This window comes from Cydia splendana, chromosome Z, assembly GCF_910591565.1.
Source record: "Cydia splendana chromosome Z, ilCydSple1.2, whole genome shotgun sequence".
NCBI lineage: Eukaryota > Metazoa > Arthropoda > Insecta > Lepidoptera > Tortricidae > Cydia > Cydia splendana.
Window position 1 is genome coordinate 18,092,067 of NC_085987.1, and position 19,797 is coordinate 18,111,863.

The window sequence follows — 19,797 nt, forward strand, 5'->3', positions numbered from 1 at the left end:
CCAAGCAGATATTTTATGTAGTCCTTTTTCTGCCTTTGCATACACTTTGCCCCAAGTGACTTCACTAAAAACAACAACAGTATCATCTGCATATGAAATGATGCTACCTCCGTCAATTTCAAGATTTGTCAGGTCATTGATGTAAGCTAAAAATAAGGTGGGACCAAGGACACTTCCTTTTGAGGTACTCCAAAAGAAATAGACTTCTCATCACTAATATAAGGACCAATTCTAACTTTCTGGGTTCGACTATGGAGATAGCTATTCAATAGGTCGAGTGGTTTTCCACTGATTCCCATAATCTCAAGTTTGTGAACGAGAGTGGGGAGAGAGACGGTGTCAAATGCCTTTTTTAGATCAAGGAATATAGCTAAGCATTTACGGTTTTTGTCAACAGTTTCAGTTATTATCGACGTTAGTGCCATAACCGCATCCTCCGTGGATTTACCTTGTCGAAATCCAAATTGATTGTCAGATAAAATTTTGAATTTGTTAAAATAATTAGAAAGTCGCGTGTTTATTAATTTTTCGATTATTTTTGAAATAGCTGAAGGTATAGATATAGGCCGGAAGTTATTGACATCATCCCTCTCTCCACTCTTGTGCACAGGAATAACAATAGCTTGCTTAAGTAGTCGTGGGAATACTGCCTCAGCAAAGCTAAGGTTTGCAAGTCTACATATAATCGGGACTATAATGTTCCTAGCGAGCTTTAAGAAGCGGGTAGGAATATCGTCCCATCCAGAGGCACTATTGGATTTTAAATTCATAAGTATACAATCTACTTCGGACTCATCAGTATCAAGCCAAACGAAAGATGATGGATTAAAGTAGTTTGTTAAGTTAGGGGTATCGTTCTGAGCTGGGTGGGTTAAAATATCTTCCGCGAGGTTTTTACCCATGTTAGCAAAGAATTCATTTAAGTTGTTAACAGCATCCAGAGGGGTTAGGTTAGAATTTAAGAGCGCGGAAGTCTGATTATCTGTTGATTTATAGTAAGTTATGTTCTTAATTGTCTTCCACAGTACTTTTGCGTTGCCCTCTGTTTTAGTCAGTAATTCTCTCTCATATTTATTTCTTAGTTTTTTTAACAAATTTGTACAATAATTTCGATATCGCTTGTATGTGATCCTCAGGACTTCATTATCAGGATTATGTCGTAGTTTTAGTTGCATCCTATTTCTATTCTTGATACATCTAAGTATACCTGCTGTAATCCAAGGTTTGATAGAGCGTAGTTTTTTAGGAATGTGTTTTACCTCTTTGCTTTCCATTAGGGATGTTTTAATTTTTTTAATAAGTTGTTCAGTAATAAATTCAGGGTCATTGCTTGCAAGTAATGATGAGTATCATTTAAAACATAAAAAAAATCAATACAAGGTCTTTTTTGGCGCAACTTTTTCCTTCAAAAATAAAATTAGGTTATTTATAGGACCGATTTATTGTTAAAAGAAAAAAAAGAAATGTCAAAACCATTCAGTTAATTTTTTTTAACAATTATCCATTCAGTTCACGCGCAAGGCGTTTTTTACTTTTGTAGCTGTTTGTGGTTTTTTTTAGCAAAAACGCTTCTTAAAAGTGATAAAAAAGTAAAAAAGGCGGGATCTGAAAATACTTTCTGAATTGGATAGTGTAAATTGTGTTTGACTAAAAAATACAAGAAACACGTATCTGCGCTCGCTATAAAAATGAGTTCTTGTAGTGAAGAAAATGATATTCTTACGCTGACGCCTACCGAATTTCAAGAGACAGCACAGGCAGTGGCTAGTAATTTGCTACCAGAGAAATCGAGGGCTAGTACTTATAGTTATGCAAATGTTTTCTTATTTCCTCGCAGTAGTCGTGAAAAGCACTATGTAATGCCTCGGCCAGAAACGCTAAAGATGGACTCGTATTATTTGAGGGCCTCCACTGACATGTCGGCCCTCAAACGACTCGTCCATCTTTTAGCGGTTTTCCGTCCTCTCCTACAATGTACTATACATACTTACATTTACGAATTTCCCTTGAATCCGAATGATATTGTTAATTCAGCACCATATAATATTACGATTAGGGGTGATAAATACATGTATTACAAAAATTAATCTTAATAACTTTATACAAAAACTCTCACACGGTTGCAATTTAAGATGAATTATTTAGATCATGTATATTTTTAGTGAAAATACCGAGCGCCGGTTTTACTTTTTAATTTTTCATTTTTTCTCGTTACGACAGCCAACATGGCAATGATAGTTCCATTCAGCCAAATAATTAAAAAACTTTTTTTGGTGAAATATCGTATTATTTAGCATTTTATTTATAAAATAACAAATAAATATTTACTTTATATCGTGTAATAATATTTTTTGGACGTAATAAATGTTTAGTGGCGAAATAATATTTTTTTTGAACCTCGAAACTCTTTGGTGAGGACGTATGGATTACGGTAAATGAGGTTGTCTATGCTGCTCTAAGAAATATGTCATGGATTGATGACGTCACTTCTTAGATCTTAGAAAAATGTTCAATCGCTGGAAAGTGCAGGGGTCAAAATGTCCATACGGACCCGGCTGTCTATGTAACCCGCCGCCCATAGACACCCGCAACACCAGAAGGGTAGCAAGTGCGTTGCCGGCATTTAAGATGGGAGGACGTCATGCGCGTAATTGTGCGAAATTAGGCCATATTCTGGTCGTTAATCGGCGTGACCACCATTGACATAAACCTTAAACTATGTATGTATCATTTAAAATTATTACGTACCTACGGATTATTGGGATCAGCAAGCGAAATTATTCCGTGATCGAAGACCAACTCACGCCATTCCATAATATGTCATGAGTGTCATGACCGAGTCTGAAAGATGAAGAAGAGGGGGTTACCTCATCGACGTAGCGGCAGTGGCGGACGGCCTCGTAGCGCTCGTCCTCCGTCATCACCGTGCGGCCCTTGCGACTGTGCGTCAGCTGGTCGTTGCACACTGCAAGTTAGACAAGCATTGCATTACTAGTGAGCTCATCTACATACACACCGAGATTCCATCAGCGATCAGCGATGCGCTAAGCGACGTAGCTGAGGTGAGGATGTGTACCTATACCAACAAATTACAACTGGATCAACGAGTCGGAACCGCGTTCACCGAGGGCATATGGAGTGATTCAAGCCAAAAATGACATGAAAATGAAAAGTAGGTTCCGAAGCGAGCTACGCTAAAGCTTTACCTATTGAAAATGGTCACTTTAGTTTCGCAGCCAGCATTGACCTAACTCTCCTCTTGGCTACCTCGCACATCTCAGGTACAATAGTTATTTACGATACAAGTGTGTAAAAGAGGAAATTTGAAACGAGTGGGATAAATTAAAACACGACCGAAGGGAGTGTTTTAAATCGACACGAGTTGCGAATTACCTATTCGCACGTGTATCGTACAAAGTTTTACAGTACATATGGCCCTTTAAACTTTTGACATACGCACGAAAAATGCTATTTTACGCACTAGTGCGGGAAAATAGGACCATATGTACTGTAAAAACAGTTTCACGCACTCGACATTATAATTGACCTTCGCAGAAAAGCAGCACAGCGAAAATATTATTAGATCATCATGAAATCAAAATACCCCTTCTTTGCATGATTTTTTCTTTTTGCCCGAAATTAATATATGTGTCACGTACCTAATTAATTATTTGTTGATTCTATGAAAAATAGTAAAAAAACTATAACATCGAGTTTTACTGCGAAATCAGTGTTAGGAGTTGCATAGGCCATCATATTTATGTAAATATACAATTTTCAGTAATAGATATATGGAAAAATCTTACTACTATCAGAAAGGTACACTATTTGTGATATGCATGATCACATACTACAAATCATCAACTTCTGGGTTTTCCTAAGTCTCGTCTTAAAACAAATGGCTTAGTGTTGAAAGTTTGCAGTCTTAAAAATAAATATCAATCACCTCCAAAAGTACCTGTAATTCATAGGACAATGATAAATTTCCATTACCATGCAAAGAAGGGTTCAAAGAACCAAGGTAAGCTTAAGATATTACACATAATATATGTTATCTCCACTCTTGCTTTTATCTCACGATTGAATCGTGTTACTTAATCCGGGCAATGATTTGTTTCTTTAGAAGTCTAGTTTAGGCACGCCTGTCTGGTAAGCTGATAGCAATAGGCAAGATTGATGATTATTATAATATGGTTCGATATTGATTATCGCAATAATAAGTGATATTTGAGCCTTAATGATGAATGCACGTGATAAGGGAATACACACGGCGGAAATAAATTGCAATGTAATAATCTGTATCTTAGGTATTTAAAATAAGATAAACAAACCACAATTAGGTATTTTATTGGGCAAGAAAATTCTTCGGGTCAATTTAACTCGATGTGTCAAAACTTGCAGTAGTTTTACTACGATATATTACCAACGTACTCAACGTAACAACTAATCTGCTGTAATCGTGATATTTTATACATAAGAATATATCGGGATGATCTGATTAATCAATAGTAATTTAGTTTTGTAATATATGCTATTCCTTCGCCCTAGTAAAGACCCTAAAACGAGATCGAATATTTAGCCATTTGAGGGTAGATGAAAACATTACAGGATTAAATTTGAAATAGGTTAAAGCCAGAACGATGAAGGAACAGATCCAGTTTTCTAATGGGTTGGTTTACTGATAAATGTTTCAAGTACCCGAAACCCATTTATTTAGCTAACTAAAGATAGAGACTAAATATTATAAGGACACTTAGTAAGAAATCAGTTTCAAAGGGTGGGAACGCTCCTACATGTTCAAATCACTATTGGGAGAGGTAATCAGGTAATATAGTTCCACGCTCGGTACATGCAGTTAAGTCACTTTATATACATATTTTATTGGTTCGCAGATGCAGAGATAACAGGTTTGTTGTTGGTTTGGTTAGTTAGCTTTCAATCGTTTGTCCTAATCTGTCATTTTAAGGTGCAGTGTGTGTGTGTTGCCAACAAATATGATTAGTTGATTATTATAAAAAAATCTAAACCTGACTAAACAACTTGCGCTCTATAGTAAAAAAAATCACGTACCTAGGTCTAAAATGAACCATTATTTTTTTAACCATTTTTGCATAAAAGCTAAAAATATGAAAATTGCTTGCGCATACAATCCGCACAAAGAATTGCAGCTTCATTTTTGATCGAACTCATTAAATATTTTTTTTATCGACTAACTAAAAATAATCATTCAAAACAATGATATCCGCGATCCTGATGGGCACGCTCAGTGAGTGAGAATGAACTCACGGCGCCTTAACTTATGGATTTGTAAGAAAGGGATAAAACATAAATTAACTAATGAGGTTTGTAAAGTTTTACGAATAAGGGGCAAATATCTATCTATTCCGCCTGTATCCACCCATTGCTGAGTAGACCCCTTTTTTATTATGCCACTCTCCTCGTTCCCGTGCTAATCTAAACCTGTAGGGTAGAGCGGGTCCTGTTGAACACATATGAGTTCATCGCTTTGTAATGCCAAAACAGTTGGTCTTAGAAAAATCAAATTACTGAACTCGATAAAACATTTATTTGGGGCAAAACGTCATCACAGAAAACCCTTTTATTACGTATTAACAAACAGCAAAATGTTCTCAAGTAACAAAAGTCAGATATGCTTAACTTGCTTCGATAGTGAGGTATGTTGTTGAGTTAAGCAAGGAAGAAATATACATATGTAAATGGAAAAACGAGACTTCAACATAATTTTGGATTGCAACCCTCTACGTTCGAAGTATGGTCACCGAACTTTTAATGTAGACGGCTACAATAGTTATAAAATGTTCAGTTTAAAAGACGCATTTACCTCAAGTAACGAATTCATCCCGGTTGACCTTACAGCTACATTTTATACTTTGAGTAAAAAAAAAAAAAACGAAGCATGCTACTAACTCCTGCGCTGCTTCGTAACTGGTAATGGCGGATTGTGTTGGAGATATTTTGATTGCCCAACTTATCCGCTTGCTCAATATGACCCCCTTACCCTATATCATGGTCATAATCAGATAGCTGTTAACCTAACTAATAGACTAATAGAGGAATGGATGATACGTGACAGGGTAACTTGATGCAATAAGGATTATTGACGCTACCTCCGACGATGAGGTAGACGTTGGGAAAGACGGCTTTGGCCTGCTGCAGCTGGCGCGCGTGACCTTGGTGGAACACGTCGTAGATGCCATCCGAGTAGACGCGCACGCGGCGGCCCGCCGTGCCCGCCGCGGCCGCCGCACGCGACACGCGCCCGTACGCGCAGCGCTCGCGCTCCGCCACCGCCATCGGGTCTGTGCTGAATGGCGCCGCGAATCTCAGTGACTGCAACAACCACACACAAACTATAACACGCCTGTCCATGTCACCATCACCACACGACTTGTTGAAAGCACTGTTCTGCTCTCGCCTCACTAACTCAACACATAGAACTTCCGTTTTGTAACAAATTACCAATAGATCATCAGTTTTGGTTCACGTGTTTCTTTATAAAACATACAATCGAATTGTAAACCTCCTCCTTTTGAAATCTTGAAGTCAGTTTAAAAGTCAAACTGAGTTCATCTAAAAATAACAGTATGGTATGAAACATCATATTTTGATGTTCTCCCTTCTTTATTTCAAGCCTTTTTCAATGTTTATAAGAGCATCATATCGTATCATATATCTAGACGAGTGTGTACAGTCTCTTCCGAAAATCGTATTTTCCAGATTGCGATTCTGACCATTCGCAATTTTTACCATTTTATTTTTTCTCAATAGCTTCCTTTCCCGAAAGCATTTCTAACCATTCGCATAATTTGGATATGTATTCTTATTATAATATACGAGACACTAACTAAAAAATAACTTCTTTTTGTAAATCAATATCGTACAATAATATAAGTCGGTTCTGGCGCACTTTTTTGCTGGCAGTTCACCTAACACACTCCTCCTCGCTTCGCTCGTCGTCGCACCTATCTATTTTCTGTCTTCCGTGATTGTACAATCACTATTTAACAAATGAAATATAATGGGAAATTATGCGAATGGTTAGAATACCTATTAGAAATTTAAGCTATTGTAAAATTATAATAATGGGAAAATATGCGAATGGTTAAATATAATTTCGGAAAAGGAAGCTATCAAGAAAAAATAAAATGGTAAAAATTGCGAATGACAAAAATAACAATCTGGAAAAAACTATTTTCGGAAGAGACTGTACACACTCATCTAAACCTATTAAAAATATTAAACCACTATTAAATTACTAGATACCTAGTAACGGAAAGCGCCCCTGCCGTTTATGCATGTAATGTAAAATTCTCGGATGTTATCCAAACTAGCCAACGCTGCTTGCATCATCTTTTATGTTAATTAACCGTTACTGTTCTTGGAATCTTAAGTGAGTTCAGAAGTTTGATAATGATAACCAAAGTCCAGTCGCCCGCCAAAACGTGTAACGCTACAATGAGTCGGATAAGTCGGATTGTCAGGCGATGTGTCAAGGTTCAGCTCAGCGATTACCGCCGCGCCGCGCAGCCGCCGTGTGGTGTGCGATAATGACGTGAGTGGCGCGATGTGACGTAATGCCCCGCTCATCATAGTCAAATCATATGGTTCATAAGTCATAGTCAGTAGTCATACTAAAAGTATCTCAATTAACTCAATGATTTTGATTACACGCGTTCGGCGTTCGCCTGGAATTCATTACCTACATATATTGGCTTGAGTTACGGTAATTAGAGAGCTCTTTACATGTAAGTACCTTTACGGCTTAAAAATAACTTTAAACAGTCTTGACCTACAACGAGTTTCTAAAAACGTATTAGCTGAATAATATTTGAATGGTTCTACTGACTGTCTCGACGGGTTTCAAATGTTTCAATGCCAAACGAAAAACAGCGTAGGTAAACTGGACGTGGTTAAAGCAACTCTGTAACAACCGACAAAATGAGAAATTTTGAGATATGTATACCAAACGATTCCTTAGACAATAATCTATATTTTTATAAAGAAATCATACCTACCTATATTTGAAAAATATATTTCTCCTGAAATTTCACGTATACGGTCATAACATAACTGCCAATTTCAGGGTGACCGAGCGTTGCTCGGAAAACATACAAAAACTCAAAAATGCGCGTTTTTCCAGAGATAAGACTAGCTAAATCGATTTATCGCCCCCGAAAACCCCCATATAGCCAATTTCACCGAAATCGTTAGAGCCGTTTCCGAGATCGCCGAAATATATATATATATATATATATATATATATATATATAAATAAACAAGAATTGCTCGTTTAAAGGTATTAGAATAGAATAGATTACACTTAGGATATTTTTCAATTGTGTTTTATGTCTCTTAACACATTACATTTTTTGAACTAGGTACCTCCCGTTTACTTTAAGAAATAATAAGTTATGAGGCTTAACTCATTATTGCTTAATTCAAAACAACCGGTGCTAATGTATTCTCGCGAGTGTTAACATATTAATTAAACTTGGAAATTAATTATGAATAGTTAAATTTAAAAAAAACGAAAGTCACAGGAATTGAGTACAAGATATGTATATTCAAGGTAAGTTAAAAAACAGAATTTAGCAGATTTTCGTTACTTTATCTTATGAGGTGTAACTCGCCTTGTCCCTATTTGCAAAATAAAAGTTGATGATGTCCGAATTATTGTATGTAAATTATGCAACAAAGTGTTTTTTTATACACCTAATTAAAGAAATATACATAACTCTGTAATTACAAAATTATTCATTTGGTTTTCTGGTGCCGATCATCGTAGATTCATGTCACTTGATTGGGTTATTGCAAATACATCTAATTGTTATTACTTATTAATAGTATTAATACTCAATACGTGACTCTACTTCGTGTTATGAGCCTTGAAACATTATTGCGAATGTTAAAAAATAAATGTAATGTATGTATTTATTATATTAAAAATATATTGGCAGTTGTTTCAAACCATCCGTTTGCGTAGATTTTATTCGGTAATTCCGATTTTATAGGTACAAGTTGTTGTTTAAGTCGTAATTACTCATATTTTTATGTAAAGCATTACTTTTATAAGATTATTAAATAGTTATTTACGACACAAGTGCGGAAAGTAGGAAATTCGCAACGAGTGGTGATAAATTAAAACACGACCGAAGGGAGTGTTTTAAATCTACACGAGATGCGAATTACCTATTCACACGTGTATCGTACAACGTTTTACAGTACATATGGCCTTTAACATAGGCACGAAATAACCGGACAAGTGCGTGTCGGACTCCAAGGGTTCCGTACATCTTAGTATTTGTTGTTATAGCGGCAACAGAAATAGGTACATCATCTGTCAAAATTTCAACTGTCTAGCTATCACGGTTCATGAAATACAGCCTGCGACAGACAGACAGACGGACGGACGGACAGTGGAGTCTTAGTAATAGGGCCCCGTTTTTACCCTTTGGGTACGGAACCCTAAATAACCACCGACGGTGAACCCACGATTTTTGACCACCACACACATATGAAAAGATAAAATATAACGAAATACCTATACAGGGGGATATGAGGTACCTACTTCCGTGTTGAAATACAGGTCTACCGTTTAACTGAGGCGGTTGGTAAGAAGTTACATGGTCAGCTACGGACTGGTAAATTTGAAGGCTTGGCTGCATAAAATATACCTAAGTATGAACCAGTGTCAGCCCCAAAGCTACCTTCATCTAACTAGAAAATCACTGAGCAACTTCTTAACTAACTGTCTTGAGATTAGGGTAGACGGGGATACCAGCGAATGACAAAAAAGAGTACCTATGGGGTAGAAATTCGGGTGGGAAAAAATGCGAATGGAAAATATGCTACGAGGAATTAACGATTTTGGGGAAAAGATCTATACACTCTAATGAATAGGCTCAAACCTACAAGTACGTATACTTATACCGTTGGAACCCTCTTACATTTTTGATTCGACTATTGAGCTGTTGAGGCAAGGCGTAGGTATGCAATCGCAAAACAAATGTACTACTTACAGCACAAAACCCGCATGTTTTGTTAGTAGTAGAGGAATACCGCGTCATGAACATGCCAAAAGAAGTGGCAGTTTGCAGAACTTTCCAAGCAGTCGTCGGATATTGTGTACCCACTACGTCGTGGGCACACTTTCACTCAGATTATTAGACAAATGAGTCAATGTTTGACGTTGTCTAGTCATCAGCCTCACTCATCAGGTACAAACAGCAACACTCCTGACTGTACATCGGTGGACCTTATTACAATACGCATAAGGTCCCCCGATGTACAGTTAACATTGTAGGCTATGGTATAAAAACAATTATACAATGTTTTTCATACAGCTTGCGTACTGTGACAGCTGTTATCTCCATACAATTTATAACCTTAAAATGCAAAATATACAAAATAATTAATTATGTATTGAGATGACAGCTGTCACCGTACCCAATCTATGTGAAAAATACTATAGGTATCACAGCAAAAACTTATATTTGATTGATTTGTGAAACCAAACCAAATACAATAGGTAAGCATGAGGAAACTGAATACTATCGTATTCAGCATGACGAAAGTTATTATGATGGTAGACGTATCAATAATGTAGGTATAGTCTAGGTAGGTATGTACCGTTCTCCGGCAGCGATCTAGGTATGCTATGGATGGACGTCAGTATCAACTGAGGACCGGGTCAATCCTAGGCATTAAAATGGTACCTTGTGTGGTGATGTGGACTTGTGGTATGAGTGACTCACGGGAAGGTCTGTGGGCGGCTGCGGGTGCTTGAGCAGGCCGTTGATGCGGGGCTCGGGGCCGGCGCCGCGCCGCGCGCTCAGCATCGTCGTGGTTGTAGTCGTCACCGACATCTCGTACACACTCCTCTCCTTTGCTTCCGACCCAACTTAAGTCACCGACAACACTCTAACCCGTGTCAAACTACTGTCTACAATTTCATTGCTTTGTAAACTGATGGCGCCCGATTCGTCTAGCTAATTATAGCTCTGTATGGGTAGATTCGCACTTTCATAAAACTATATATCATAGTACTTTAATCTTTTTCACACACTCTAGTAGTCCAAACATTTATTAACTTTAGGGATTTATCCGCATACTTTCACGTTTAACTACTGTAAGTTTCGCCGCCAGTCACTGAGGAAGTTAAACGGATGGAATGTTAAAATTGAACCAAGAACCTGCAGGCGAGACTCGCGAATAGACCGCGTTTATTCCATTTGCTCGTTTAGCCACTAGTTAAGTGGAGAGGCGTGGTGTCAGTGTGTTGTATAAGCGCGGAATGACAAATATAATACTCGTTGATTGTATTGTAAGGTTAGCGCGAGCAAGAGGCAGTGGGGACACCGGAGGCGGGGTGCGGCGCGCGGGGCGAGCGACGGTGGCGCGACGCCGACGTGGAGGCTCGCCAGACACGCGACGCGCCACGAGTCGCTCCGAAGGGGACTCGAGCGGCCGGACGTGAACATCGTCGCGATTCTACTCCCGCTTCCCTCGCACTCGTCATCCAAGCGATATCGGCCACATGCTACCTACTTTATAAATAATCCAGTCGGCTCCAAAAGTGAACAACCTATAGCTGTCCATAAAGTACATATTACATAATATTATTGTGTACTGTTCATAATGGAGCCAAGGGTAGTTTACATAGAAATTTCTTTCTCCTCTGGTTTCAGAACTCTCCATAATACGAGCTATGATCCGAAAGTCACGAGCTCCGTCCATAAAGCGACTTCCAAAATACGGTCAATTGAAATAGATTTATTTTGCAACTTGACTTAAAGTTGCAACTAACCTATAAATATGTTCCCACAGGAATAAGGATACCTACATCATGCACATCTATAAGGCCCACTTGCACCATTCCACTAACCTGGGATTAAACGGTTAACCCTGAAGTTACCATGGTTACCAGTACAATTTGACACTGTTAACGGATTAACCGCTTAACCCCACCAACAGACTAAGTAATAGTACTACCGTACAGAAAATAAACTTCCTACAAATCCGAAGTTTGATAGCGATTCAGGGACGAATCGTGCTGTCCCTTATGTATGGTACTATCCCTTTCGGCTATGTAGGGTTATCAAAATTCAGGTCATTATCTTATCTGTGGTCGTACACGCAAAGGAACGTCAAGTTGTGCCAACCCTAATAATTGCTTGGAGCAATGCTGAGCCGAATGGAGCCGAGAATGCCCGAAAGGAGGAGTTTCGCACCCCTGACCCCGGGTTAGTGGGATGGTGCAAGTGCAAGTGGGCCTAAGAGGTACCATACTACCAATTAATCTTCGCTCTTATTATAGTGATGACTATAATAACATCTGCTGACACTAACATACAACCATACTACGGTTGCAAAGTTGAACATATTATTATGCATAACTTATAACTAACTTAATTTCACAGAGTATAATCTTATCAAATACTCACAATCGCTATTAAACGCAACACCGTAACGAATACATTATGTATTTTCAACACAGTACAGTGCTACATAGGGCTTCCAATACCGGGATCCCGGGATCCCGAAATACCGGGATCACGTCTTTTTAAAGGTATTTTTCAATACCGCTATTTTTAAATGCAATACCGGGATCCCGGTATTTTCAAAAACAAGGAAAATTTGCAGTATAAACCATTTATATCCATTGGAATGTTCATGTTCGGCTGTATTAAGAAGCTTACTACACGTCAGACGCATCTAAATTGCATCTAGCCCTTATTTTATTATTGAAATAAGATCGTTGCCTGAACGTCTGATAAATATTTGGTGGTTGGTGGTGGATGAATCCTGACAGTGAGATTAATATAGTTAGTTGAGTTAGTTCTTAAAATTTTATCAAAAATTTTAAAGAAAAGAGCAAGAATCAAGGAACGGCAGTATGGCAAACTAATTTAGGCGGAAATTAAAAGAAAAGTTGGCTGGCGGGTTGTTGGACTAAAAATGTGACTGGTAAAGTCAACCAGTTGGATAAAACTATTGGCAACCTGGAGTGTGAAATAAAATAATAAACAGATGGCGACATTGATTGTTTATTGTTCTAAAAGCTTTTAGGACATATCTGGCTCCAATTTCACCACGGTGACAGGTGCGACAATTGTAAAACATCACTGTTGCTGACGTCACAGGCATCCATGGGCTACGGCTACCACTTACCATCGGGCGAGCCGTATTCCTGTTTACCACCATCATTGTTTTATTTAAAAAAACTTTATTATATCGGAAAAAAACAGATATTTCTCTTGCTAAGTTTATGACAATTGTCACAAGAAACACTACAATTGTCACGAAATTCCGACATATAACTCATTACCTATCAAGAATTACCTACAATTCTTCTAAATCTTGACAATTGTCAGAAACTTCGCAAAAGAAATATCTGTTTTTTTCCGATATAATAAAGTTTTTTTTAAATAATACAATGATGGTGGCAAACAGGAATACGGCTCGCCCGATGGTAAGTGGTAGCCGTAGCCCATGGATGCCTGTGACGTCAGCAACAGTGATTTTACAATTGTCGCACCTGTCACCGTGGTGAAATTGGGGCCTGGTGTAAGAGTAACCCTTTTTAATTCCCCTTTTTCAATAAAACTATAATTTTTTAAGCGATTCATATTCAATACCGGGATCCCGGGATCCCGGTATTGATGAAGACAGTTTCGGTATTAATACCGGTATTGTGAGAAGTCCGGTATTTGGAAGCCCTAGTGCTACATGAAATTGTAGACATTGAATAAAATGGAATTAAAGGCGAACGAAACTTAGTGGCAATGGCAACTCCAGTTGAATTGTCACAACAATTGCATTTTATGTCAGATAGACTTTGTAAACATGATAGTCTGTGCGGAAAGATAAGAATCGTGGAATGCAAGGGATGAAAGGCACTAATTTTACTGAGTCGAAGTAGTTTGTTGAATCGGATGACAATGCAATATTATGATGACGTGGAGGCTGGAGCTGATCTGATGATGGAGACAGGAGGTTGCCATGTGAAAAAATCCATACTATCCCCTAAGTCTTGATATATGAAGATCATGTTAGAACTTTAAAACAATCATGATGTTACCAAATTTCATAAAGATCAGACAAAGGGTCTAGCAGGCTAAGGAAGGAGAAGTGGCCCCTGTGACGAATATCGGATTTTTATAATGTCATTTGTTGGCTATCTTATAAATCTTATAATATAGAAAAACCTTAACTTTCAGCCCCCTATCTTGAACCGTCACCGAGATAATGTCAAATACGTCATTTTATGGACACGTTTTTCAAACTCGTTTTTCTCCTGAACTATATAAGGTAGAGCAATCAAACCAAATCATAGCTACAAAGAATGAGTAGGAGTATAACTCAGATTTTTTTAAATATTTAATTCCCTGAAAAAATAATGATTAAAGTGTCAGAGAATTTTTTGACAGCTCTTTTCAACAAGTATTTGTAAAGGTACACCTACGGCAAAAATCACATAAACTGCAAATAGTATTAGCTACTACCATGCGAAAAATCAATTCAATATAATTATATAATATAATTGGTGCAACATACTTTAAAAACTTAAATGTCAACGAAAGTGTTTAGCTATCAAAGGAGTCTTTCATTCTGAAGGAGATTTTCTGTTTAAATGAGGTTTAATTTCGTTGCCTAGCAACAGAGAGTGTTTATTTTGAACTTGACGCATGGCTGTCAAAAAAGGTTACTCAACTGCTGCAACTAAGATAACATTTTTTTTTTTAAGTATGTTGCACCAATTATATTGAATTAATTTTTCGCATGGTAATAGCTAATACTATTTGCAGTTTATGTGATTTATTCCATAGGTGTACCTTTACAATTACTTGTTGAAAAGAGCTGTCATAAAATTCTCTGACATTTTAATCATTATTTTTTCAGGGAATTAAATATTTAAAAAAATCTGAGGTATACTCCTACTCATTCTTTGTAGCTATGATTTGGTTTGATTGCTCTACCTTATATAGTTCAGGAGAAAAACGACTTTGAAAAATGTGTCCATAAAATGACGTTTTTGACATTATCTCGGTGACGGTTCAAGATAGGGGGCTGAAAGTTAAGGTGTTTCTATATTATAAGATAGCCAACAAATTACATTATAAAAATCCGATATTCGTCACAGGGGCCACTTCTCCTTCCTTAGCCTGCTAGACCCTTTACTAAAGTTTTCGCGAAACAAACTATCAACAAAAACTAATTGGCTCTAAAAATGCACGGATGTGCCCATGTGTTCCAAGCTGAATAGGTATAAGATCTTCGCTTCGCGTGCTTTGATGACCAGCGATAGTAGCTTGTCGGGTTTTCGTAATCCTGCAATGCTACGTCTGGTCTGGCGGCTTTGTTCCTTTATCGGCGTATACAATAACTGAGTGTGCTGCGATAGTAGGCCAGCCCAGCCCCCCTCATCTAAGCGACACCTATTCCGGCAAAAGGGAGGCAACGACCGGCCCGCTGAGCCGCTGACCGACATTTCATCGAGCGCGGCGCCGCCTCGCCGAGCCGAGCCAACTGGCACAAGCCTGCCCGTGGCGATCTCCTAATGTCGATGCACTACCTATACCACAGCCACCACGCACACGCACTATGCAGCTCCAGAATACACGATGCCTTTACATGAGTCAATTAATCTAGTCACTTTCTCCTACGCGATATTATAATTATATTTTGAACTGATATAAATATTTGATCGAGCGAGCTCGAAGCGTCTCCGCTCCGTTTTAGCTTGGGCAAAAATGCTTTGGTATGTCTGTCCACGTTCAACTGTTCTCCTGGAGCACTACCACCAGTTTTAACATTGACATATTCACTCACGTTTAAGTAACTTACTTTCTATGCATCTCGCTCGTACTCGCATATTAGTGCAAGCGAGATGTATAGAAAGTAATTTACGTAGACGCGAGCTAATCTGTCATTGTCAAAACTGGTGGTAGCCGTACTGTTCATCGCATTTCTCAAACGTTTCTCGTTAAATGGTTTGAGGTCCGATCGTTATATTGATTTATATTTTAGATTAAGTTTTTTGGATCTTCTTCTCGGATTTTACCCAAAAACGGGAAGAGTTACGATTTTAAATAATATATTTAAGTGAAGGTATGTGAAAGTATATAATTGTGTAGGTGTTGTAGGTATACCTATTGTAATTACGTATGACCATCATCCTCGTTCTTGCCGAGACCCAGACAAACTACTACCTGATGCCCCTTCTCGATTGGCAAAACACAATAAAAGTTATCTAGTTATTTTAGTTAAGTAGTTATTCTTACAAAGGCAAATGCCATGAAAAAAATCACACGGAAACTAGACTAGATTTGCAAGGGCGGACTTTAACCAAAACCTTAAAAGCTTAAGCTCGATAGAAAAATATCACGAAAATATGTCTAATTTTTTTATACCACGTCGGTGGCAAACAAGCATACGGCCTGCCTGATGGTAAGCAATAGGTAGGAAAACCGCAATGCGCAAATTGCGGGGATTGCGGGGATTTTTCTCTTTAACTTCTATGAAGGCGTAATAATTAGAGTAACAGAGAAAGTTGTCCGCAATTTGCGAACTTCGATATTCGCGGTTATAGCCCTGATATAAGCGAGTGTGGATGTAATTGACCCTTAATAAACTTATTTTGGGTTGCCCTATATTAAGGCTGGAGCCCACTAGACTCGCCGAAGCGAATCGAATCGCAATTATTCGCCTCCTATATTTTCTATGCAACTGCGTCCATTGACGATGGACGATCCAATGGACGCAGTTGCGTAGAAAATATAGGAGCCGAATTATTGCGATTCGATTCGATTCGCCTCGGCGAGTCTAGTGGACTCCAGCCTACGAGTATAAAATTGAGGCTCAACGGAGACACGGTTATTGCGTTCGTCATAACTGTTCCAGCACTAATCAAATTCACACGTCGATATTAAACGAAATATCCGAAAATAGAACTAGTGTACCCACTGGTGGAGCGAGTAACATGTTTATGCAGGCAGAGGCATGGCCAGTGATCACGCCACATGGTTGGCCGCGAGCCCAACTATTGATTCATTTGGCTTTCGTTTTCATAATAAGCCGGAAAAATAGTATCGTATCGGTCAACGTAATTATAATTTCGTGTCAATTGCTGTCCGGTAGCTGTTTATAATGCGCCACGATCGCATCATGTAAACATTGTAAACATTATAATTTAGAAGTACTTATAAATTTGCTTGTTATACATGGTTGGCATATCCAAGGCCCCTAATGTACGAGTACCTTACTTAAGGCTTGTACCGTCCAAAAATTGGTACAGTCACCTGCAATAATATGTTACTATTCAAAGGCCGCAAAAATATGTGACACGCTCTTATGGCTCTACAAATAAGATCGTGTCAGATATTTTTGCGGCCTTTGTCGTGTAACATATTATTGCAGGTGACTGTACAAGGTTAATAAACTCATGTCATGTCTCACAAGGGAATTTGAGATTTTGGGAAAGTTAACAAAAATAAGAAGTTGATCAACTATGCTTTATCCCCTCGTATGCTTAAGACACGGATCCGAGCGTATTAAAACAACATTAAGGTTGCTAACAATGTTTTTTGATTCAGGGAATTCTTTTAAAAATAATCACTCCAAAATCAAAAATATTATGTATCCCAAGTATTACCCTGTACAATATATATTATTTAAGTTTATACCTATTTGTGTTGCTGCACTTATGTCGTTTTTTACACTCTTTTATTTAGCTTCAATACGTATAGGTATATTACATACCTTTCTTCTTTGTATAGTGCTTCAAATCTTGTAGCTAAAATTTGAACCACTTCCCAGCATCTGATTCAGTTGAAATTTGGAGTACTATCGTAATTCCAGTGACAATGCAATAATATGTTAACATGGAGGTGATCTGATGATGCAGTCAATAGGTAGCCAAAAGAACTTCTTGATGGAAAAACACAAACACATCAAGTTTAGGCTCATTAGAAAGGTCTCAAGAAGTACCCGGTGGACATGGAAATGAGAAGAAGTACAGTCAGCAATAAAAGTGTGTCCAAAAAAATATTTTTTGACAGTTACTTGTTTCATCTTTTGCATAAGTATTGAATTGAATTAATGAAAGTCCTCTCCAAAACTTTCCATGACTGTCTATTTTAAACTACACAACTTTTCATTTAACAAGTAATAAATTAATGAAGTAAATGAAAAGTTGTGTAGTTTAAATGATTGTTTCACTGACCTGTGAAAGCTCGAGGGTCTGACTGGAGCTGCAGAAGCTGGTGTCGCTGCCATTCTGCACCTGCAGCTCACTTCCTTGCCCCTCGCCTGCGCCTGCACTGGGTGTGCTTATGGCTTCTGCCATTTTCAACTTTGTATTGTCTTCTCCTCGCACCCTCTTTCTCGACATTATACTATGAAGTATTGGAAGATGTCATTTACCACCTGAATTGAAATTGAACATGAAGTTATACATAATAGTCATGAGGAAACTGAACTAAACTCAATAAGTCCTAGTTTCCCGCTGGATTGGAGGGTCAAATATTATTATAAGTATTATAACCGTCACTGATCTCGCCAACAACTGTATGTATTGTGAATTAGTGCAAACTTTACCATCATATTTGTGTTCTAGAAGAAATCCAACTTTAGTTATTATTCTTGTTCATTATGTGGTGACCAACGCCAACATAAGCTGGCACATATTATTTATACTATTTATAGCATAGCAGCCTATGAAACTTAAGTTACTATTGCAAAACTGACCCGTGACACTGTAAATATATGTAAATAACCACCACATAGTTTACACGTCGACGACGCGGTAATTTAAGTTTGCCTATGTTATCAGAGTGTTTTAATTGAAAATATGAAAACCAGAAGGCACGAGCAACTACTGATGTAGCTTACCGAAAAAGTACCAATTAAATAATACTAAGGCTACAGATGAGCTGCAGTTATTTACTATAGTTACACATTTTACAGCAACCAATTATTTCAGAAGGATATGCACTTTCTAATACGTAATGGTTCTAAATAATACTGAGATTGAAAAGAATTTAATTCATATCTATAAAGGAAACGAATTAATATGTATAATTATAGTTATCGTAGCAGAAACACAAGATGCTGTATTATAAAAAATCACCATGAAAAATTTCACGCACCATAGTCAAAATCTTGCCGAAGTAATATAAAACAATTTGAATTTTTAAGATGAGAATAAAATCACAATCATAAAATGTTGCAATACTTCCAATAAGGTATGAGTAGTGACAGTAGTGAAACGTCAACAAAAAATGATAAACTTCATGCCAGTCCAGTTAAGAGGGTCTACCGCGAACCACGTTCCACGTGTTGCCTCCCTGTCACACTCCCGTACCAATTTACAAGTCCGACAGAGAGGCAACACGTCGAACGTGGTTCGCTGTAGGCCCTGAGACGGGATGATTTGATCAGAATAGAAATTAGCGTCAATCTCCTATCTCCAATTTTAGTTTTATGGTGATCTTTGAGCCCACTACATAAAAAAATGCCCCCAAACGAATACACTACATGACACAAGCACTAGAGTCACAAATTGGTATCCTTGTGTCCGCACAGCCTGATTTGATCGGACAATTTAATCAGATTGGCGAAAAATTGGGCCGTCAGGATGTGCTATTAAGAGATATCTCTTTCTCGCTCTCACTTATGGGTACGACGCACCACAGTCGCGGTACGGTGCGGTAGTCTGTTACGGCTAACCGTAGCGGCCTATTTTGATGGTAAACGTGAATCAAGTATAACTAGATC

At 38.0% G+C, this 19,797-nt stretch overlaps 1 protein-coding gene across 4 annotated transcripts in view; it reads right to left on the reverse strand.

Moving 5' to 3' along the window:
• LOC134804827 (choline-phosphate cytidylyltransferase A-like) overlaps window positions 1-19,285 on the reverse strand; it is a 33,555-nt gene extending 14,270 nt beyond the window's left edge. For 2 of the 4 annotated variants that reach the window (XM_063778090.1, XM_063778092.1), the window contains exons 1-4: window positions 19,170-19,285; window positions 18,245-18,447; window positions 6,129-6,351; window positions 2,868-2,965 (exon numbers count right to left, since the gene is read on the reverse strand). In XM_063778090.1, the coding sequence (XP_063634160.1) occupies window positions 2,868-2,965; window positions 6,129-6,351; window positions 18,245-18,412 (489 nt within the window). In that variant the 5' untranslated portion in view covers window positions 18,413-18,447; window positions 19,170-19,285. Of the gene's footprint in view, window positions 1-2,867; window positions 2,966-6,128; window positions 6,352-10,775; window positions 11,324-18,244; window positions 18,448-18,618; window positions 18,637-19,169 lie in introns of those variants that run through there. The other 2 variants (XM_063778091.1, XM_063778093.1) reach the window with 2 other exon arrangements.
• Window positions 19,286-19,797: the final 512 nt, after the last annotated feature.